Source organism: Aspergillus melleus, assembly GCF_016097325.1.
Source record: "Aspergillus melleus strain CBS 546.65 chromosome Unknown contig2, whole genome shotgun sequence".
In the NCBI taxonomy this organism is placed as follows: domain Eukaryota; kingdom Fungi; phylum Ascomycota; class Eurotiomycetes; order Eurotiales; family Aspergillaceae; genus Aspergillus; species Aspergillus melleus.
Genome location: NW_025763371.1, coordinates 60,942 through 79,977, shown reverse-complemented (window position 1 = coordinate 79,977; position 19,036 = coordinate 60,942). Strand labels below are relative to the sequence as shown.

Sequence of the window (19,036 nt, the reverse complement as noted above, 5' to 3'; positions counted from 1 at the left end):
TTTCGGCTCTGACCTTATGCCAGGGCCGAATACGCCTTGTCGGGGTGTTTCACCTGTGTGTGATACGGAGGCAGCAGGCTCAGCAAATAGTAATGCTAGTGGATTTCCGGTACCACTCGCAAATTTTAATTTCCAGTTTTCCTTTTTCGGTCGGTAGAATGGGAAGGAAGATTCAGGCAACAGTGGAAGGCTTGTTGGCATTTTATAAAGTCGTATACTGTTACACCTAAGTTTCTGCAACGGCATGCTGACTTGGGATGATAATAAAGCATATCATATCATCCCATCAAGCAATCAGGTCACTCCATAAGCAATACTCACTCTCAAGGTACAGTACCTTGTCTTAAATTCTACCGCTTGATTTGAGCCCTCTCTCTTCCCTGCGTAACTTCCTATGATCTTTTCATTTTTGCTTCCTCACTTCAAGTCCGTGTCTCCTTTCTCACTCTTTACCTTATATCTTTCAGGGTATAAACGCTGGCGACCTAGTTAGCTGCTCGGCTCGTAATGACGTCATCGTTAATCCTGTCCGACGCGGAATAAAAGCCCCTTCTCGGAATGGGGATCGGAATAAACACGTCGGAATAAACACATCGCGTGATCTTTATCGTTATTTGTACAATTTTTCCGAGTCAGGGCCATCAACCCAAACCCAGACAGAAATCATACCTTGCGAAGGAAGACTTGACTGGTGTGTGTAATGCGTCGCCTTTCTAACGTACCATGAATCGCAGTACCTACTCACGCTTATTGATGGTGTCACTTGTGAGCTGATCAGATATGGAGAACAGGGATTTAGAAAACGGCAACAAGTTCGCCTATGGCTTCTTTCACTGTCTCTGAGATTGGATATAGCCCTACTTATCTTCCGTCCAGTGTAGTGAACCACTTATTTTTGTATTGGTCGATTTGATCCTAGACGGCTCACACGCAGGCCTCTCTATCCATATAATACAGTACCAGGACTCAAGACATCATATTATCGCTTATTTCTATTGATCCCTGTTCTTTCGTGCCGAAAGTTACTCTCTACACCCCGTTCTCACTTTCTTCCCGCCTCTCCCCACGATCAAAATGTCCAACCACCCAAGCTCCCATTCCTGCAATGCTGAAGAATCCCGCCGAAACGTAAAAGTGCATCCCCAGCCCAGCCCCTCCGACCCTTAATCCCAAATTGAATGCTGCTGCAGTAAGAGGTGACCCAACCAGCGTTCCGGCAATTCGGGCCACCGCTAGAAAGGAATAGAATGGTGCAATGTCAACGGCTCGCACGAGCGATGTCCCGTAAGACTGGATGGATGGGGTGAATCCAGCGGCGAGGGTGAAAATTACGAGGGCTGAGCGGGGTGTCAGTTCTCCTTCTTTCGAGCTTGGGGTGAATGTGAGGCGAACGTACAGAATATCACGGTCGTTGTGGACGGGGACACGCCCAAAAGGACGGCGCCGAGAACTCCAAAAACCGAGCTCACTCGGGATGTCCATAGATCTACGTCTTTGGGCGAAAACCGGTGGCGGGATGTCAGGGTGCGCGTGATGCTTGGGAGGATGAGCAGGAAGAGGACCAAGTTGGCGATGGCTCGGAAAGAGATAAGATAATTTGCCTGTAGGCTCATTGTTAGCCTTTCGCTCTATCATACAGACAGTTACTGTGAGCCTGACCTCTGCAAGACTCCACTCAAATTTCTTCGACGCATACTGGACCAGATAGTCCAGCGATTCTCCCGCAAGCATTGACGACAGAAACGACACCCCAATCAAGATGACTCCTGTTTGGTCCTTGATGAACCTGGCGAGCGATCTTATACGCGATGCAAGACTTTCTGTTTGATTTTCTTGCCTGGAGTCCGCCTGGCCATCTTCATCCTCCTCGTCGCCCTCTTTTTGAAACCGCGTCGAGTTCGGAATTCCCCAGGCGACTGCGATGGAAAAAATCTGTAACGGGAAGGCGAGTAGTAAAGGGGTATAGACGCTTCTCTTCATCAACGAAGAGCCCAAGAGTGGTGCAATCACCTCACATGCCAACTGCGTCGATATGAGATAGAAGAAGGCCTGAGCGCGTCGGTCCTCCGAGACCACGTCGGCGAGAATGGCGTGCACGATCGCTGACATCACCATCAATCCTCCGCCCAGGGAGCGCAATGCTACCGATATAAAGAGTAATTCGAGGGGTACGCTGTGGTGGAAATAGCACACCAGCACTATGCAGGTCTCCGCGAGGAACTGACCAAAGATGCCAATGATCAGAACAAGCGTGCGGCCTTTCGTATTGGAGAGCTTCCCGAAAGGGATGGCCACAATGAGAGCTGAGAGTTACTGTTAGCGACCGACTGGAAGTACGCTACAAGTCAGAGCTCTACCGATCAAGTTCTCGCCCATTTTTAACCAGGCCTGCATCGATACTAGGGCTTCCTGGACTTCCGGGGTTTTGCACGTGCGATCTGTGATCTCGACGGCCAGTCCAGGGGGGCTCTCGGATTTCAACTTATAGTATCGTTCGCAAAGAACTGATTCGTATAGTTGTGTCTTTGGCGTCGCGCGCATCGTCTCTGCAAAGCTGAGGAGTAGTGCAACAGCGTAGCATAGGATCGGAATTCGCCATGTCTGCCAGATCGAGACCAGGTCTCGGTATGTCTGGGTTCTTTGATGGGATGACCGAGAAAGTAGCGGCGTGTTTTCATTCATAATGAAATTCAATGGCCATCAAAACCCGGGTCGGAGATACCTGGGTCTTATATGGGACACGGCGCGAGGTTGTCATGCCGATCGGGATAACTGGGTACTATTCCGTATTCCGTGATAAGCACTAATATTGTCTAGGCTTGAGCCCAAACTACGTGGGCGAGGGGCTGTCATTGATTCTTATCAGTTGGTACGGAGTTAATGATGGGCAAATTATAATGAAGGGTCCTCTCCACAAGGATTCGATGGGGCTTGTCCGCCATCCATGTACGTAACTGTTGGGTTCTGTTGCCTAGCCATCGTTGCTGGAAAGGTTCAAGGGAAAAGGGTTGAGCGGGAATTAATGGAGATGGGATTTGTCTTGGGGGGGATGTGAATATTCGACGAAGTGGGATGGACTTGGAAAAGCAGGGGAAAGTTGAAAGGGCAAAAAAAAGAAAGTTGGTTCCAGAGGGGGTCGAACCCTCGACTTTGGCGTTATTAGCACCACACTCTAACCGACTGAGTTATGGAACCGCTTCTTATGATAGCCGCTCTGAATTTATATTTCATAAATGATGTTGAATTTCTCTATGCCCACTCCACCATTTTTTAACTTACAGCATCTCCTCAGATCAAGTCAAGGCTGAAATAGAGACTAGGTTCACTTCGAAGCAAAGTTCTTGCTCAGGGACCTGATCCATGTCAGCACCAGACACTTTGTTTGTGTGTCCATCACTGTTGTGGTTCACATTGATTCATTGTCACGACGGCCCCTCCAAAGATATATATTCCCGGTTCCCTCGGGATTCGAGAGACGCCGAATATGTAGCCAGGAACAGAGTAATGCTGACAGTATAGTGCTTGTATATTCGAGTTTAGATCGCATAGTTTCTTCCTCCGCGGGAATACTCCGGTGTGCCTGCTCATCTAATGTAATTGTCGGATTTTTCTTAGATTTCTAGACCAGAAACACTACCTATACTTGTGCCTCCCAAAGAGGAAGCATTGCGGCCTGAGGCAGAAACGTAACCGACATACCGTAAATTACACCGACCGGCCACCCAAACCCGGCGAACCTGGGTATTGGAGGTACGGTACGGTACAGCCTCTGAGGTTTCCCCGGAAATTCCCCGAGGAAGCTGGCCGATCTCCGAGGCTGGCCGCAGCCTCCGACTTCAACAAACACCTGAATGCCCACGTCCAGGGAACTGGATGCTGACTGCTTGACAGCCCTGGATGTCAACAATGGCACGATTCGTCCACCCAAGGCGCGTTGTGGTTGAAAGCCGTCGCCGGTGCTGGCAAAAGCGTCTTGGCCACCCATCTTATCTCCGAGCTACAGACACAGCAGGACAAAACGCCCCTCTTGTTCTTCTTCTTCCGTCGAATCGTCACGGCCAACCATGGGTGCCAGTCCCTGGTGCGAGACTGGTTGCATCAGCTGCTGGATTTCTCACTAGATCTGCGGGAGAAACTTGAGATAGTCAAAGAACAGAATCCGGACGTGGAACATGTCGCCTTTTCCGTGTTGTGGCGGAGTCTCCTAGTCGCTCTTGAGACCGTGGAAAAGGTTTATTGTGTGGTAGATGCATTGGATGAGTTGGATACTGACCAAGCCGATGGCTTTCTCCCACGTCTCATTGCGTTGGAACAAATGCGACCGGGCGCCGTCAAACTGATCATGACCAGTCGACCCTTGCCGCAGATCCAGAAATATTTGAATCGTCCCTCCGTTCTTCAGGTGAGACTTGAAGACCGATAAGTCAACCAAGACATTGCATGATTTGTTGAGCACCGGCTACCTCGAGCACCGGAGCTTAGTCTGTCTTTGAAAGACAAGATCAAGCTTTTGATAGAAGATCGTGTCCAACCGTCCTTCCTCTACGCGCGCCTGACCCTGAATGACCTCCCGAAGAAAGAAAGAGCCGAATCGTTGGGAATGGATATGGGATATGGTGCAAGATGCACTACAGTCTCTTCCTGCTAGTCTCGAAGACATGTATACTCACATGCCTTATGATCACTCCCAGCTCGCCTCTGTGCCACCGGAGAGACAAGTGCTGATCCTGCAACTCGCGACCCATGCTTCCCACCCACTCCGTTTATTGGAAATCTCCACCGTCCTCAACTTCTTGGATATGAATGAAGGAAAGACAGAGCATGGCGACACGGGGGGGTATGGCGCGTATGTCATGTGGGCCGTTGCTGGAGATCCTTGAGGACGAGACGGTATCTGTCATCCATCATTCTTTCACCGAGTTCTTGACGGATACCGGCGTAAGGACAGAATGCTGGATCCGGAAGCGAGCCCTCCATTTCCAATCCTCAAATCGAGTGAAACACACGAGTTGATGGCCTTGATCTGTGTCAGATAATTGCTGTCGGGCTCTTCATCTTCGTGGACACCGAAACCCAGGGAAGAGCGCCACACAAGAGCGGCAATTGCATCATCCTTTTTTTTTGGCCTACGCCCTGAAAAATTGGGCTTTCCACACTCGACGCGTACCGGAGATAAAAGGCTCAGCTCTAAGACGTTCTAGACCAGCTCATGCGACCGAAAACAAATACCTTCTTGTGCTGCGCAAATTACATGATGCAGCCACACTATGATGTGGAGTCAATCACGCCATTGCATGTTGCTGCTTGGGGAGAACTCACGGATTACATGGAAACGAGACTTATGTCTTGTCCATACCTTAACGTAATGTCGGAGAATGATGAAACACCGCTTGCGATGGCAGCACAAAGAGGACACAGTGGCACCGTGTCTCTCTTGCTAAAACACGGCGCCGCGCCGACCATCCCGGATAAAAGGGGAATGAAGCCACTCCATTATGCCGCCAAATCCAATCATCATGCAACCGTGCAGGTGTTAGTTGATGCTGGAGTCAGCCCAATTACAGGAAGAACGAAGGACTATTGGTGTTCAATATACTACGATGCCGGTATCTCCATGGGCGAAACCCCACTGCAATACGCCTCCGAGTTTGGCTGCGTCGAGGCCATCGCCGCTATGGTTCCATATCTGAGTCAGGAGAACCTCAAATATAACTTCATCCGAGCAATAAAACGGAGGCACGTGTCAGTTGCTCAGTATCTGCTGGAAACAGGCCTTCTTGACATGGAGTCCAATTATGAAGGGGAAGCGTTGACTGAAGCTGGGTCCGAGTTGAACTTTGAGATACTGCAGCTGCTTCTTCGTAATGGAGCGGGTCCTATGTACCAACAGCAGCCCTTATCTGACGCGCATGTGTTTATTATAGGAAATGAACCAAAGACTGAGCGCTCTTCTTTGGTACTTGCTATCTGCGGATCAGATCATTCTAGTTCTGATAATGCCTCCAGATGTTGCACATTGTCTGGACTTAGCCCTTTCTGTGGGGTGTGATGTGAATGTCCACGGCGAAGAGGGCAATACTGCCTTGCACTACTGCATTAAGAGAGAGATCCCGGTAGTCGAAAGGCTTCTGAAACATGGGGCAAGGGCTGATGATAGAGACCTTCAAGGAAATGTGCCCGTGCATTTGTTGAGGCTAAGCCCTGCCTCGGAAGAAACTGTGGAGGCGCTGATTCGATACGGTGCTCGATGGAATGCAGTCCGAGACAGAGATGGGAAGACGGCACTTCATACTCGCTTGGAAAACTCAAGTGGTAACATTGAATGGATGAAACCATATGTCAAAGACTGAAATGTTCACGATCGTGACGGAATACTCCTTTGCGTATCATCAGAAAGTCTGATAAGTCTTTGATTCAAGAGCTGGTTGGTATTGGGGCAGACATTAATTCCAAAAACTATTAAGGGGAGACCGCATTGCACAAAATTGATCATGGAACCTACGACATTAGTGATAGTGGAAGAGCCTTGCTAGCCGTAGGAGCTGATATTGAAGCCCGGGATAATAACGGCCGAACCTGGTTTTTATGAGCCGTCATGGAGGCACACTTCTCTATGGAACCCATAGAAATGATACTTGAGCTTGGAACAGATCGCCATGCAGCTAGCTGATTATGAAGGAAACAATGCTTTGCACTTGGTCTGTGAAAACTCCCGGAAATCAGATATGCTGTTATTCCATCTGGATGTTGGCCTGGACCTACTGCATCGAAATCAGAGTCTTTGTTGCTACCTGAAAGCTGGCCTAAAGCTGAGCCTTCAATGCCATTCTTTGTGACAGCGGGGAACTCCCAAGTTTGTTTCTGACGAAGCTTCTGGTTGAGAATTTCAAGGCAGATGTGAACCTGCGATAATCTGCAACGGGCTGGTTATCTAAGCCGAGTGTTTTACACATACTGGCACAGGGAAAGCACTGGTGGCAAACTGAAGCTTGTCGTTACGTCCTCAGCCAAGGTGCCGACGTGACAGAGCGAGACGAGCATGGATGCGCACCCCTCCACATCGCAATGACTGCCCAGCCTCAACGCATTGGTATTGCCAGAGCATTGCTGGAGCATGATGCCGACCAAAATGCCACTGATAATAATGGCGATACTCCTTTCAGTTCCACGACGGGAGATCACGCACTGTTTCGGCTATCTCTTCAGTATGGCGCAGATCTTACCACTGGAAATGAACCGACGCTATTCCGCGCTATACAGAATCTAGATGCAGAGCTGGTCCAGGTAATTCTTGAGGCCGGTGTCGGCTGTAATGTTCCGTTCAAAAAGCCGCCACCTCATCCCAAAGTCCCCAAAGTACACAAGAATAAAATGCATGAAAGAGCAGCAGAAGAGAACTACAGTCTTTGGCTTCCCCTAATTTGGTTTGCGGCGAGAATGCATTTTGAAAAACCGGATGAGCTTCACACACAAACAGGTGGTGAGAATTGTGGAGGTTCTGTTGGAGCATAGCGCGACTCCTTATGAACCGTTGGAAGACACGACGATTTTGCATGCCTTGATCGACTACGGTGGTACACTGGGGCCTTTATTAAGCCTTTCCACGCTGAAGCTAGAGCAACGAGACAAGAAAGGTAGAACGCTACTGTTGGCAGCCTGTGGAGGGGAAGACCCAGACGAGGTTCCCTTCAATCGATGCCTGGGCAGTTTCACAATTGGGCTTATCCGCCAGCTATGCGCGATGGGTGCCAATGTTTCCGCCATTGCCAGCAAGGGACAAAACGTGCTTCATCTGCTAGTGATAGCCATGAAAGAACCCCGAGGACCAAATCGAATTGACGACACTCATCAAGGATTTGGCCATTCGGCGACCAGAGCTTCTTGCAGAATGCAATAAGGAAGGATACACGCCGCTCCTTTTGACTGCCGCCAAAAAACGTGTGCCGACAACTGCCGCCCTCGTGGACACCGGAGCCAATATCCTAGAACGCGATCCCCGCGGCAATACTCTACTGCACCATTTAGCGAGTCCTCTTTGTAGCCTGTCGGGCGAAGATTCCATTTACGCCCATAGGCTGATGAGACTTGCGCTCAATTTCAACACCAGAAATTATGACGGTGACACACCGCTCTCTAAATACATCCTGTCCTTCAATGACTAGCCGGAGATGTTGTTCGGTGATCTCTATGTTGACCAGCTGAAAGGGGTTCAGCAATATGGGGCCGATTTCCACACCGTGAACACGGTCGGCGAGACCCTGCTGCACCTGGCTGCTAGGATACCCTGGCATGACGATACAGATGCCAACGGGTTTAGCTTTGACGTGATTCTTTCCGGAAACCATGGAGACTATAGTGTCGCCGCATTCAAATGCCTGATGGACATGGGCTTAGATCCTTTCCAGGAAGACTATGATCAGAGAACGCCTTTGGTACGTGCTCTGTTCTCTGTGCTCTGTTCCTGATCCGACAGTGTTTGTTAACAAACTCATTTATAGGTTGTGACTGCCGCCGCCTATAGTAAGGATGAGATTGTTGCACTTTTTCGGACGAAGTCAGGAGAAGTAGATATATGCCCTGGCATTTCTACATAACTGACTGTTTCTGTACATGAGATGGGGATATCCTGTCTTGACACTTTTGCGACCTCTGGAGGTCATGTAAATGCTGATACCTTGCACAAAAGAGATTAACTCCAAGGCTCGTGACCAAGCTTGTTCTAAGGTGGATCAGTCAAACCCCAAACCTCTTTCATATTTTCTCCATCCGCTCCCGATCGGCTGAATGAGTGTATAGCTCGCCGAGCTATTGAACTCCTGTACGCCATTGATCAAATACAACGGGGTCATCTCCCCATCTGTACTGAAATACAGCTTTGGCCGTTCCCTCCGATAATAGTCGACGCTCGTCCCATCAGTGAATTTCACCGTTGTGTTATAAGCCAGAGTGATATTGTTATAGTGCCAGGGTCCTTCCCACCTATTTGCAAAAGCATGGGCTCCCACGCGAGGCCCCTTGTTTCCCAGTGCAATATCCACCATGTGATGAACGAGAAAGTGCCAGTGGCCGCGTTTGTCACGCCAGAGGAACGGATCCTCGCTACGGAGCGACGGGTCAATTTCGATGTTCCCCGGCTCTACGCGCAGAGTGTATGGACCCGTATAGTTGGCTGCAAGGTATATGTTGTTCTTTTCGGTCGCTAGGAGCATCTCCGGGGTTTGACTTTTGGGGGTCCAAAGAGGCCAAGCGGCTGGGTTCGTGACGTTGATGAGTAGCTCTGTTGGGGTGTCCCATGTTCGCAGATCTGGGGAGCTGGACACGGAGATGGTATTGTTTCGTTTGATCGAGCGACATGTGTCGGGGGTTTCCCAGTCATAGCCGATAAAATGCATCAGATATTTCTGGTCTGATGGACTCCACATCGTTGTTGGGTTGTGGTGGAATGTACTGAAGAGTTCCTGGGCCCATGTGTAGGGCCCACGGGGTCCCGTTCGCGATTCTGCCCTAATCACAGTGCTAAATGGTCGCCATCCAGAAAGACCACATCCGCGATCCATTTGCGAGACTACTAGATGAAAGAGTTGATTATCCTCGCGGTCTTGAATGATGTGGCCTCCCCAGGATGAGTTCCCTGCTCCTTCACGATAAAAGTCAGGCAGGGTGATGTTGGTGTGATTATATCCTGTCCATCGCTCTACTGGCCGAAGGTCCAGTTCGCTGCAGTCGGAAGCACGCCAACCTGGATCACAGATACATGTCTTGGTATCGGAGCAGACCCCATTGAGGCTGCAGTCTTCGGCTTTCTCGCATTCCTGTCCATACACCACACCAATCGTTGAAAGGAGGGAGAAGTTGAGAATATGAGATAGTAATAGCATGTTGGGCCTCAATGATGACCCTAGTGCTTGTGTCAAGGAACGAGGATAGATTTCTGGGGATCCGGAACAGCATCGCAAATGAAAAAGACTCAATGCGGGGTTGTGATCCTGCAGGTTTAATGGAGCATCAGCTAACGGAGAAATTATGCAATTTTCCCCGTCGGCCACTGTTCTACCGAGTCTCATAGACCTTGGCAGCGATGCGAGGTGCAGTAAGTCATTTAGCCTAAGTCCTACAGGTTGATTTGGCAGCGAAAGCCCATGTATGGAATCAAAGGTTCATTCCAGAGTCATCATTCGGTTCCCTGTACACGCAAATCGACCTCTAGGTCTATGAAGAACCCGATAAAGTGAGATAATATGCCATATCGCCTCCTTCGTCGCGCTCCAAGGCCAGCTCTCCGTTGGCTAGGTATAGAAATTGGTTCGAGTTGTTGTACCGAATGTCGAAGTGCTCGCCCCGGATGGTCTTCATATACTCTGCAACAAGCCATCAATAGGTCTATTCTATCTTCAATGTTGTCATCAGGAGACTCACCCTTGAAGTGTAGGACACTGCCTGGGTACATCGCCGTGACCGTGTTGGGTCCCTCGGCATTCTTTTTGCTGTACCAGGCATGACATCCCTTCGACCATACGCACCGCTTCAGGCTTTCTTGCGCGTAGGCGTTGTATTCCCTTACGACAGAATCCTTGACCACAATGGATCTGTCTTCATCAGAATTCGTGCTGCAAGTTCAGGGAGAGGGAGTAGTAGGGTACCTGATGTCTTCTGCGACCATCTTCTCGATCCAGTTCAACATATAATCCCCGGTCCATGCAAGCATCTGCGGAACAGAACCATGGCCGATCGGGCAATTCGGACCGGCAAACATGAAGTAGTTGGGAACACCACCCGCGCATGTGGAGAAGTAAGCAGAAGGCGTCTCTTTCCACTCGTCTGCCAGGCGTCGCCCATCGCGACCGACGAGATCCCAGGAAGGAACGAAACTAGTATCGAAACCCGTGGCGCAAACTATCAAATCAAACTCTTCTTCGCCTTCTTCGCTCTCAATGCCGGTTGGCGTGATTCTCTGAATGGGACTGAACGTGGCTCGTGCATTATTGGCTTGGATTGCCTCAAGATACCCATTGCCGGGGCTCAGGCGGCGACACCCAAGCTCGTACTTGGGAATGAGTTTCTCGATAAGCTCCGGGTTGTCTTTCAGCTTCTCTCGCATGGTTGCATCAACCAAGTCGAAAAGCATCTTGTTTTCGGCGGATCCCGAAATCATCAACCGATATACGCTGTTGACACTGCATAACGTATGCAAGTTAGCAAGGCTCCAAAAGGCGGGCAATCTATACTGACGACGTCTCAACGACCTTCCTATATTCGAGGAACTTTTCTGGATTTGTCCGAAACTCCTCTTTCTCTTCTTCAGTGTATGCGAAGTTCGTCGCGTTTGCATCCCTGAGCAAGTTGCCACACAAGGGCGTTGACACCCACGTGGCGCGACGAGCGTAGTTGACTATCTTCGCAGCTTTGCGCTGAAGCGCTGGAACGAGCTGCAATCCTGACGATCCATTTCCAATAACCGCTATCCTCTTGCCTTCCCACTGGTACTCGGCGTCCCTATAATGATGTTAACATCGCGCAACGGACAGATCTCATGGGTGGACTGACCATTTTGCACTATGCACAATCTTGCCTTTGAATTGATCGAGTCCCTCAACATTCGGCCACTTCCAGTTGCTGGCTTCAGTATTAGCGGGGCTGTTGATATCACCTGTCAGAATAGATACCTACTTGACGATGCCACTCCCGTCAATCAGTATATCCGCCTCGTCTCCGATCATGAATTCGCCTCGTTCCAGTTGAAGCTTCCATTTGGCCTGTTCCTCATTCCAGGTCGCTCGGACAAGCCTCGTATTGAATGCGATCCTCTCCTTCAACCCGTACTTTTCTGTTGTCCGCAGTATGTAGTCCTCGATCTCCTTGCCTCCAACGTAGAACTTTGACCAGTCGGGGCTTGGCTCGAACGGAAATTGGTAGCTGTCTAGGGGAGGTCAATGCGGGGGCGAAGTTTAGAATTAGATGCTGACTTACGAACAGGAATATCACTAGGCAGGAGAACTTGGTCAGCTCGGACTTTCCCATTTCACTTTGAGAGTATACCCACCAGCCTACCCCGGGATAAACGTTCTCCCACCAGGCTCCCCCTACCTCCGTGTTCTTCTCATATATTTGAAAGTCAACGTAGTCAAGTGGCCTCTCGTGTTTCAGTTTGTATGCCAGATTCAGACCAGAGAACCCGGCACCGATGCAGACGACGCGAATCTTCCGGGGAGTGAACGCAAACCGGGTCTCGTCGATCCGAATACTCTTCCCTTCGGAATGACCGGATACTGCGTATGATTCATTTGATGGCATATTGGGATTGTGTAAATTTCCTGCGTCAAGGAAGCGTGACAGACAGATACACAGGGTCAAGGTTATTTAAGAATGAGAAAGGCGACAAACACACCCCCGGATCATCACCCCTTTAATGCTGGTCCAGCAAAAGCACCGTCTCCATGAGCGATCATCTATCAGGTGGCACAATAGACTAAATTAGTAATGTCTTGCTACTATAGTTATCACCCCTGTCATATTAATTTCGGCGGCGGTTTACTCTCCGCGGGGGACTCAGAGGCACACAGACCAGGAACTATTCCTAGAGCGGGACAAGACGCAACCATCAAAAGATAGCCATGAGGCGTCCGGTCCGTCTATGACAGGGGATCGCATCCTGTTGCTGCGGTGCCGTGCGCAAGTGGATTTGTGACAGGCGCCGTCGGAATAGCCCGGCCGTTCCGCTATTCCACAACAAGTTGTGCTCCGAGATGATCATGTCCTCGGCGTTTGCCTGATTAGGTCGGTTACGGATGCCATCCGGTCAAAATCCTTGCCAAAACAGTTCTGGCTGGAGCTCTCGCTAGAAGCCAAGCAGACTAGCAGTCGGGGGACTTTGTTAGAGCGGTTGGCCTGAGTGACATTGGCTCCGTGCGCCCTTTGTGGGGACCGTTCACTATCACCATCGAAATGAATTAATCTATAAGGCATAAAACGGTCTCTAGTCAAAGGACGGATTATTGAAAGCCGTTGATCCCTGATCCCGAACACCCATACGACAGGGATATTGACCATAATCGCCATGGGTCAACAAAGAACCACAAGCTGGCTTGACATTGATCATACCGCGAGGCACCCAGAACCAGGGATTCAGATCAACTATTGCTTTCCCCTTAAGCGCAGATGGACTTGGTAAAAGAGAGAGGTAACCCATAGTAAATATTAGAACTCCCCTTTGCCGTACACGCCTCTTCAACAGAGACGCACCCCCTACAGTACCCGAAACAATCCGTGATGCCGAGTCCCTTTGGCGAACCCCCGATAGACATCAATCTAGGTGAGAACCACACACCTCGAAACAATGCCACTGTGGTTTGCATGTTCGGGCTTGCAGCGACGGCAGTTGCTCTGCGAGTGATTGCGAGGGTCAGGGTTCAGCATGCGCCAATCGCAGCTGACGATTGGTTTATCTTCGCAGCAATGGTACGTTTAGTCCTCGGCTTTGCGTTAAATCGGTCGTCTGGGCTGACATGGGGAAAGCTTCCGGTCATGGCAACCCTCGTCTGCACCGTTCTGGGTAAGTATCCCTTTTGATCGCTGATTATCATCCCAACTCTGATGCCGGGTAGGGGGCACTTATGGTCTTGGAAGGCATGCCTGGGTGGTCCCTCTAGATAATGTGATTGTCGTCATGCAAGTGAGTCGAAGCATCTGACACATCATATCACACTCATCCCCTACTAACAGAAATGAGTACAGGTACTCTTCGCATATGTTCTCATCTACATATTCACTATTCCCCTGATCAAAATGTCAATAATCTGCTTTTACCGACGAATATTTGGTATGAACGCGGCTATGTGGTTCTGTATTTTCCTCACTCTGGGCTACTGCGTTGCCTGCACGATAACATTTCTTTCCTGCTGTCGCCCACTGTCTTATTATTGGACGCAATACCGAGACTCCAGCGGCGGTAAATGTGTCTTCGACCTCTACTCCTTTTACATTGGAAACGCAGTGGCCAACGTGGTCACCGACGTCATCATCTTGCTTGTTCCCATCCCGTTGATCTGGAAACTCCAGATGCGGACGACACTGAAGGTGATGATCTCGTCGATATTCATTCTCGGGGGGTTGTAAGTTATTATATGCCTAACCTTGGTCATTGAGCGATAGGTTGACGAATCTTAGTGTCTGCATCGCAAGCCTCGTCAGAATCTACTTTATGACGTTCCTTAAGTCATCCGTTGATATCACCTGGATTATGGGCGACGTTTTCATATGGTCCAGCGTTGAGCCTTGCGTGGGAATTCTCTGTGCCTGTCTTCCAACTATTAGACCTCTGCTGCGGTCGGCTTTCCGGCGTCTTTTGGGATCGCTAAAAGCTGAGCAAACGTTCGGACCCAGTAGCTCCGATGCGGACGTTAACGAGCTGCATCATCGCCAACTTTTTGAACGACCCGTATCCATTGGCCACTGTTCCCCACTGGAGGCGACCTTGAATTCTGGGGATAAGGAGATGGTGCTCCTCAAGTCCGTTACTAACGTTGAGGTGATCTGATCTTTTCGCGATGTGACCACCGACGAAGATTTCGATCAAAATTCACTTTCCATCAAAGTTAGAAAGGAATTCCAATGGAAGGTGGAGCACGAATAAAGCGACCATCCAATCTCTATTACATTTTAGTGAGTATTATTTTTTTTCGCATAATTTCAGCCCAGGGTGAGGCTATCTGCTTTTTGTCAGCGTCGTGGAGGCTTTTTGTCTTTGTATAGGTTGGGTCTACACCGGAAAGCCTGCAAGACTGTTTGGGTGGCAAATTGATCCAATTCGTTTTGTCGGTATAGATAATCATTCTCTAGTTATCCAAAATTATTTCGTTCTGTTGAACAATCCTACCACATCCATCTCAGCCAGGAGAGCACATGCTGCAACAACCCTGAAGCTGTTCATATCTCTGTAATAATGGCTGCGACGCGTTGTCACCAGTTCCATCCCTTCATGAAGACATGCCAAGCAGAGCTCGAGTCCATCGGAGGCAAAATGTGCCCCATTTTCATACCCTGGACCTTGTCGGCGCATCAGGTTAGTGACCCATTCGCAGATCCGTGCATATTCGTCATTCAATTTGATCGACTGATCTCTTTGCCGGCGACTGAGCATGCCTGTCCCGCTAACCAAACAGCCTGTCACAACTTCCATCTCGGTGATGGGGGTGGTTGGGTGATCGGAGTAGCTGTTCATGGCAGCGATAACAGCATCTTCGTACCTGTTTATTAAAAGGTTGGGTGGTTAGTGAACAAAAGTCATGCTGGAGAAAAGGGCATAAAGGAAATAACAGGCTTACGCTGCTCGGAGACGGTTGGCTTCGTCTGCAAGGTGCTTGCAGCCACCTCGTCCCATAGAATTGCATCGCAATGTACAATCCGTGATGAATGCGTTCCAAAATGGACCCTCGTCCAGCTTGCATTTCGATATGATATCTCCATACCAAATATGTCCTTCGTCCACCGCGCGATATAACCGCCCGAGAATTTTGTCCGATCGGTAGTAAATTCGACGCTCCTCCATGTCGTCATCGTCATTGAATGCCGGATGGGAGACGAGCTCGTCGAAATTGATGCGCGTTCTGCCTTTGAGACTGACTCGGGGACCCGGTGCTAAGCTGTTTGATTCTATAATTAGCGACGAAATCTGTTTCAGTTAGGGAATAGAGATAGACTTACAAGTCCGGACGGTAATTGTTCATTCGAGGGAGGTCTTTCATACTCACAGGTATTCCCGATTTTGAGAAGTCTACAGCGGTAGAATGCATCTCTGCCAGCTTTCGACAAAGAAAGTCGCGGGTTCCGAGGGGCTGTTGATCGGCCACAACCATGTGTTTTGTGGCGATAACTCCCAGATGGTCGGTCTTCATGAAGTCAATGAAGAAGTTAGCCATGTCATCCACGGTGACAGCTCGCTTAATGTCCATCGCTTTCACGCGCTGATAATCGGCGGGTTCAAAGGTCTGAAGCTTGGAAACAAGAGCATTATCCCAGATGACATGGTAGAGATCGCCATCCAGATCCCCTCCACTCAGCTGGCTAGGTAAGTCTCTCTCTCCCTTTTGGCTAAAAACCACGCAGTTTCTCAGCGCCCGAAGCGCATGACCAGATGGTGGAATCGTATTGATGCCAAACTGAACGTCTCCGTCGTGGAGCGCAGGTGAGCGCGTCACTAGAAGTTTCCCCGGTGGAGGAGGCAAAGCAAGTTTACCTTCCAAAGTATCGTATGTCACGTAGACCTCGCCTTCTTGCAGGAACCCTGTCTCATCCATGATTCCGTACAATGTCATCCCCTTTGTCACCGGGATACGTGCCTTGTGCTTCAGAACGCGCAGTTCCCGCAGCACGACATGTTCGACGAGAGAGCGGAGAAAGCCATCCTTTTTGTAATCAAAACCCATCCAGTAGCATTGTCGGAACAGGCGATGCAGCTTAATGGTGTCTGCAATACCCTTGTCGCGCAGGAAGGCCGCAGTCTTGTCGGTGCTGGTTGTAACAGAGCGAATCTGATGCAACGCAGCTCCTTGCAGATCCATGAACCATGTCCCCGGCGCGCCCATATCCTCAAGAATTTTGATTAATTGTCGGTTCAGAACCAGGCTATGTGGCTCTGATGATACCTTGCAGATCTCCAAATTGTCCATGTCTCTGCTATCGAACTTGATCATGGATGGCCGCATCTCGACCGTGCAGCCGGGAAGGCTGCTGTCCAGGGCAAGCAGCCCTTTGGCTCCACCCATGCGAATCTGAAAACATGTCGGAGTTCCTTTGCTTTCCGGTAATACTACCCACATCAACTCCATAGCTTTGGGGGAGATTCTCCCGACTCCATCACTGAATACTCGCGATCCATCTGCTGATTTGACATCCGGAATGTTACGGAGGCGGATGCCATTTCCCGAAAGCGAAATCGCGAATGGAGTCTCGGAAAATGCTTGACCAATTCTTGCGGCGCATTTTGCCGGGGAGGTTATTGCCGCGAAGTTTCCCAGGGCGTTAATGATGTTGAAGTATGTTTGGAGGCGGTCGTTGTGATCGATGAAGGGAGATGCGAACTGTGCGAGAATAGTGTTAGCGACCACAGGATTCAAGTATTGAACAGTGATATGAGACATATACTTACCCAGACCGAGTGAGAACGCAACGATGAATGTGAAAATCCTAGGAATGTGAACGTGCGGCCAGCTATCTGAATTCCATGGGTGACCACTTCTTTGAACCGTGTGAACACGTTGTCGTAATTGACATTGGAATTGAAGAACAGATCCTGGCCATTCTCATCGCAGAATTGGACGCGGATAAAGTACTCGTGGTGATTAGGGAATCTTCTTAGGATCCTGTTCATTGGCTCGATTTCGGGGCCATGCAGCGTGATGCGAGTAGGAGTCACCGTCACTCGATTGATGCGTGCCAGGTTAGGGGTCGGATTGAGTAGCCCGTATCTGTACGATAGGTTCATTTGAGTCTGCACCTGGTTTGTCCTTAGCTGTTCTATCAGTGTGCTAACTTCGAAGTTCTTCGGGTTCTCGTGGGGAAACGGCCAGCCGATCATTTCCATGAGCTTCTTCACCGCGTCAACGGACACTGATGCTCTCCCAGTCGCCTTGTCATTCCTAGTCATCGCAATGATTGCTCTGGTGAGCTCAACGACTGTGGCCGGGTGGAGATATGCGTTGTACGCCAGCGCTTGGAGCTGAAATAAAATGCCAAATGGAAGGGAGGCAAATCTCGTGTAGCTACTCAGCACTGCTCGCAAAGCCTGGAGTTGGGTGGAAAGTTTTGCTTCTTTCTCTGTCGGCACAGGGGCTGTGACTATGTGATCCCGCACCATAGTAAAATCCCACTCCTTCAGCTGCTCCGTCTTTTCGTGGAACCCTTCCCGCGAGACATGAAATTGATAAACTAGGCACTGCCCGACGATTTTGGCATGTTCTTCGCTGAGAGCACAGGCACGAAGTCTTCTCTCGCCAGCAGGAGGTGACTGTCCATTTAGGCTCATTGCGACAAAATCGGAATCGAGGCCAACGGCTTTGCTCGTTTCGACATCGAAGAAGAATGGCACGTCCGAAAGTGTGATTGTTAACACGCCGTCCTGCGAACACACCATGCCCACGACGGCGATCAACGGCATTCTGATGATACGCGACTCCGTCCTGACCACAATGTCTCGTTTCCTGAATCTCATGACCCCTTCCATCTCCCAGGTCTCTTCCGGGGTGTATACCAATCGGTGCCCGACAAAATCGCAGCGTCCACAGCTGAGCATCGTCATGTGGAAGGATACAATTGTCTCCGGCTTTATTCCAAGACGCTTTCTCCTCTGCTCAGATTGGTGCTCTAGGGCTCGAAGGACCAGGGGACTTGGGTGGCGGTCGCCTAGCTTGCAAAAGATATCCACCCCCATAATCGATAACCTTGGCCTGGCTCGGGGGCGCCCAAGAAGCGGACTTGGGGTCTCTTCCTGACCGTATGCCGTAAGGAACCTGTTCCCGTCATCCTTCCACAGAAAGGTTATGAAGCCAAAGTACCTTGTTCTGGGTTTGTCGCACATGAAATCCACAATCTGCAGGTGTGCCATGAGCGGATCCAATTCGCGCTTGAATCCATCGCGACTCAGCTCCATAGGGATGTTGCGGACAAAGACTTCCATGACGATGGTGTGGAATGGGCATGACCGGACTTGTTGTACAGGGAGGAAGAGAAGATGTGGAATCAAGGACAGAAGGAAAGAAGTCCAAAATGATCAAGAAAAGCTACAGGAGGGACATAAATGTAAGACTCAGTTGCTTTCGCTTATTCACTGGTCACAGGGAAAGTTCAGGTTTGCTTCTGGAATCTTTCACTATCTTCCTTGTAAGGACTGGATCTCCGGACATACTTTTTCCGGTTGTCTGGGAAGAGGCGTTTGCACTGTACGTGAAGGCCCAGTGCATTCACCATGCAAGCATAATGATGTGCTTTGATTTTTTCCAGAGAGAATTATGACGCTGAAATGGCAATTTACTATGAGCCTTTG

General features: G+C 49.8%; 7 protein-coding genes and 1 non-coding gene across 9 annotated transcripts; 3 read left to right on the top strand and 5 right to left on the bottom strand.

Moving 5' to 3' along the window:
- Positions 1–651: 651 nt before the first annotated feature.
- LDX57_002856 (MFS transporter) lies at positions 652–2,682 on the bottom strand (the record flags this gene model as incomplete). Of its 2 annotated transcripts, XM_046084501.1 has the most annotated exons (4): positions 652–1,337; positions 1,397–1,601; positions 1,660–2,303; positions 2,358–2,682. In XM_046084501.1, 4 exons carry the CDS (start codon positions 2,680–2,682, stop codon positions 1,030–1,032), a joined length of 1,482 nt encoding a protein of 493 aa, XP_045940464.1. In that variant the 3' UTR covers positions 652–1,029. The 2 variants fall into 2 exon arrangements, with proteins under 2 accessions (XP_045940464.1, XP_045940465.1); XM_046084502.1 differs by having other exon boundaries at positions 652–1,601.
- Positions 2,683–3,121: 439 nt separating this feature from the next.
- On the bottom strand, positions 3,122–3,195 carry LDX57_002855. The gene has a single exon. It is a non-coding gene; the product is annotated as a tRNA-Ile (tRNA).
- A 3,870-nt stretch (positions 3,196–7,065) lies between these two features.
- On the top strand, positions 7,066–7,512 carry LDX57_002854 (uncharacterized protein; the record flags this gene model as incomplete). Its single annotated transcript, XM_046084500.1, has 1 exon — positions 7,066–7,512. The coding sequence occupies one exon, from the start codon at positions 7,066–7,068 to the stop codon at positions 7,510–7,512; it is 447 nt and encodes a 148-aa protein (XP_045940463.1).
- Positions 7,513–8,168: 656 nt separating this feature from the next.
- LDX57_002853 (uncharacterized protein) lies at positions 8,169–8,594 on the top strand (the record flags this gene model as incomplete). Its single annotated transcript, XM_046084499.1, has 2 exons — positions 8,169–8,432; positions 8,499–8,594. The coding sequence occupies 2 exons, from the start codon at positions 8,169–8,171 to the stop codon at positions 8,592–8,594; spliced, it is 360 nt and encodes a 119-aa protein (XP_045940462.1).
- A 135-nt stretch (positions 8,595–8,729) lies between these two features.
- LDX57_002852 (uncharacterized protein) lies at positions 8,730–10,064 on the bottom strand (the record flags this gene model as incomplete). Its single annotated transcript, XM_046084498.1, has 1 exon — positions 8,730–10,064. The coding sequence occupies one exon, from the start codon at positions 10,062–10,064 to the stop codon at positions 8,730–8,732; it is 1,335 nt and encodes a 444-aa protein (XP_045940461.1).
- Positions 10,065–10,209: 145 nt separating this feature from the next.
- Positions 10,210–12,291, bottom strand: LDX57_002851 (flavin-containing monooxygenase; the record flags this gene model as incomplete). The annotated part of the gene is made up of 7 exons (XM_046084497.1): positions 10,210–10,358; positions 10,417–10,586; positions 10,641–11,174; positions 11,230–11,493; positions 11,545–11,613; positions 11,668–11,917; positions 12,024–12,291. 7 exons carry the CDS (start codon positions 12,289–12,291, stop codon positions 10,210–10,212), a joined length of 1,704 nt encoding a protein of 567 aa, XP_045940460.1.
- Positions 12,292–13,266: 975 nt separating this feature from the next.
- LDX57_002850 (uncharacterized protein) lies at positions 13,267–14,533 on the top strand (the record flags this gene model as incomplete). Its single annotated transcript, XM_046084496.1, has 5 exons — positions 13,267–13,455; positions 13,513–13,549; positions 13,602–13,669; positions 13,732–14,108; positions 14,164–14,533. 5 exons carry the CDS (start codon positions 13,267–13,269, stop codon positions 14,531–14,533), a joined length of 1,041 nt encoding a protein of 346 aa, XP_045940459.1.
- Positions 14,534–14,845: 312 nt separating this feature from the next.
- LDX57_002849 (RNA dependent RNA polymerase) lies at positions 14,846–18,670 on the bottom strand (the record flags this gene model as incomplete). The annotated part of the gene is made up of 4 exons (XM_046084495.1): positions 14,846–15,242; positions 15,321–15,638; positions 15,700–17,075; positions 17,144–18,670. The coding sequence occupies 4 exons, from the start codon at positions 18,668–18,670 to the stop codon at positions 14,846–14,848; spliced, it is 3,618 nt and encodes a 1,205-aa protein (XP_045940458.1).
- Between the last annotated feature and the right edge of the window lie 366 nt (positions 18,671–19,036).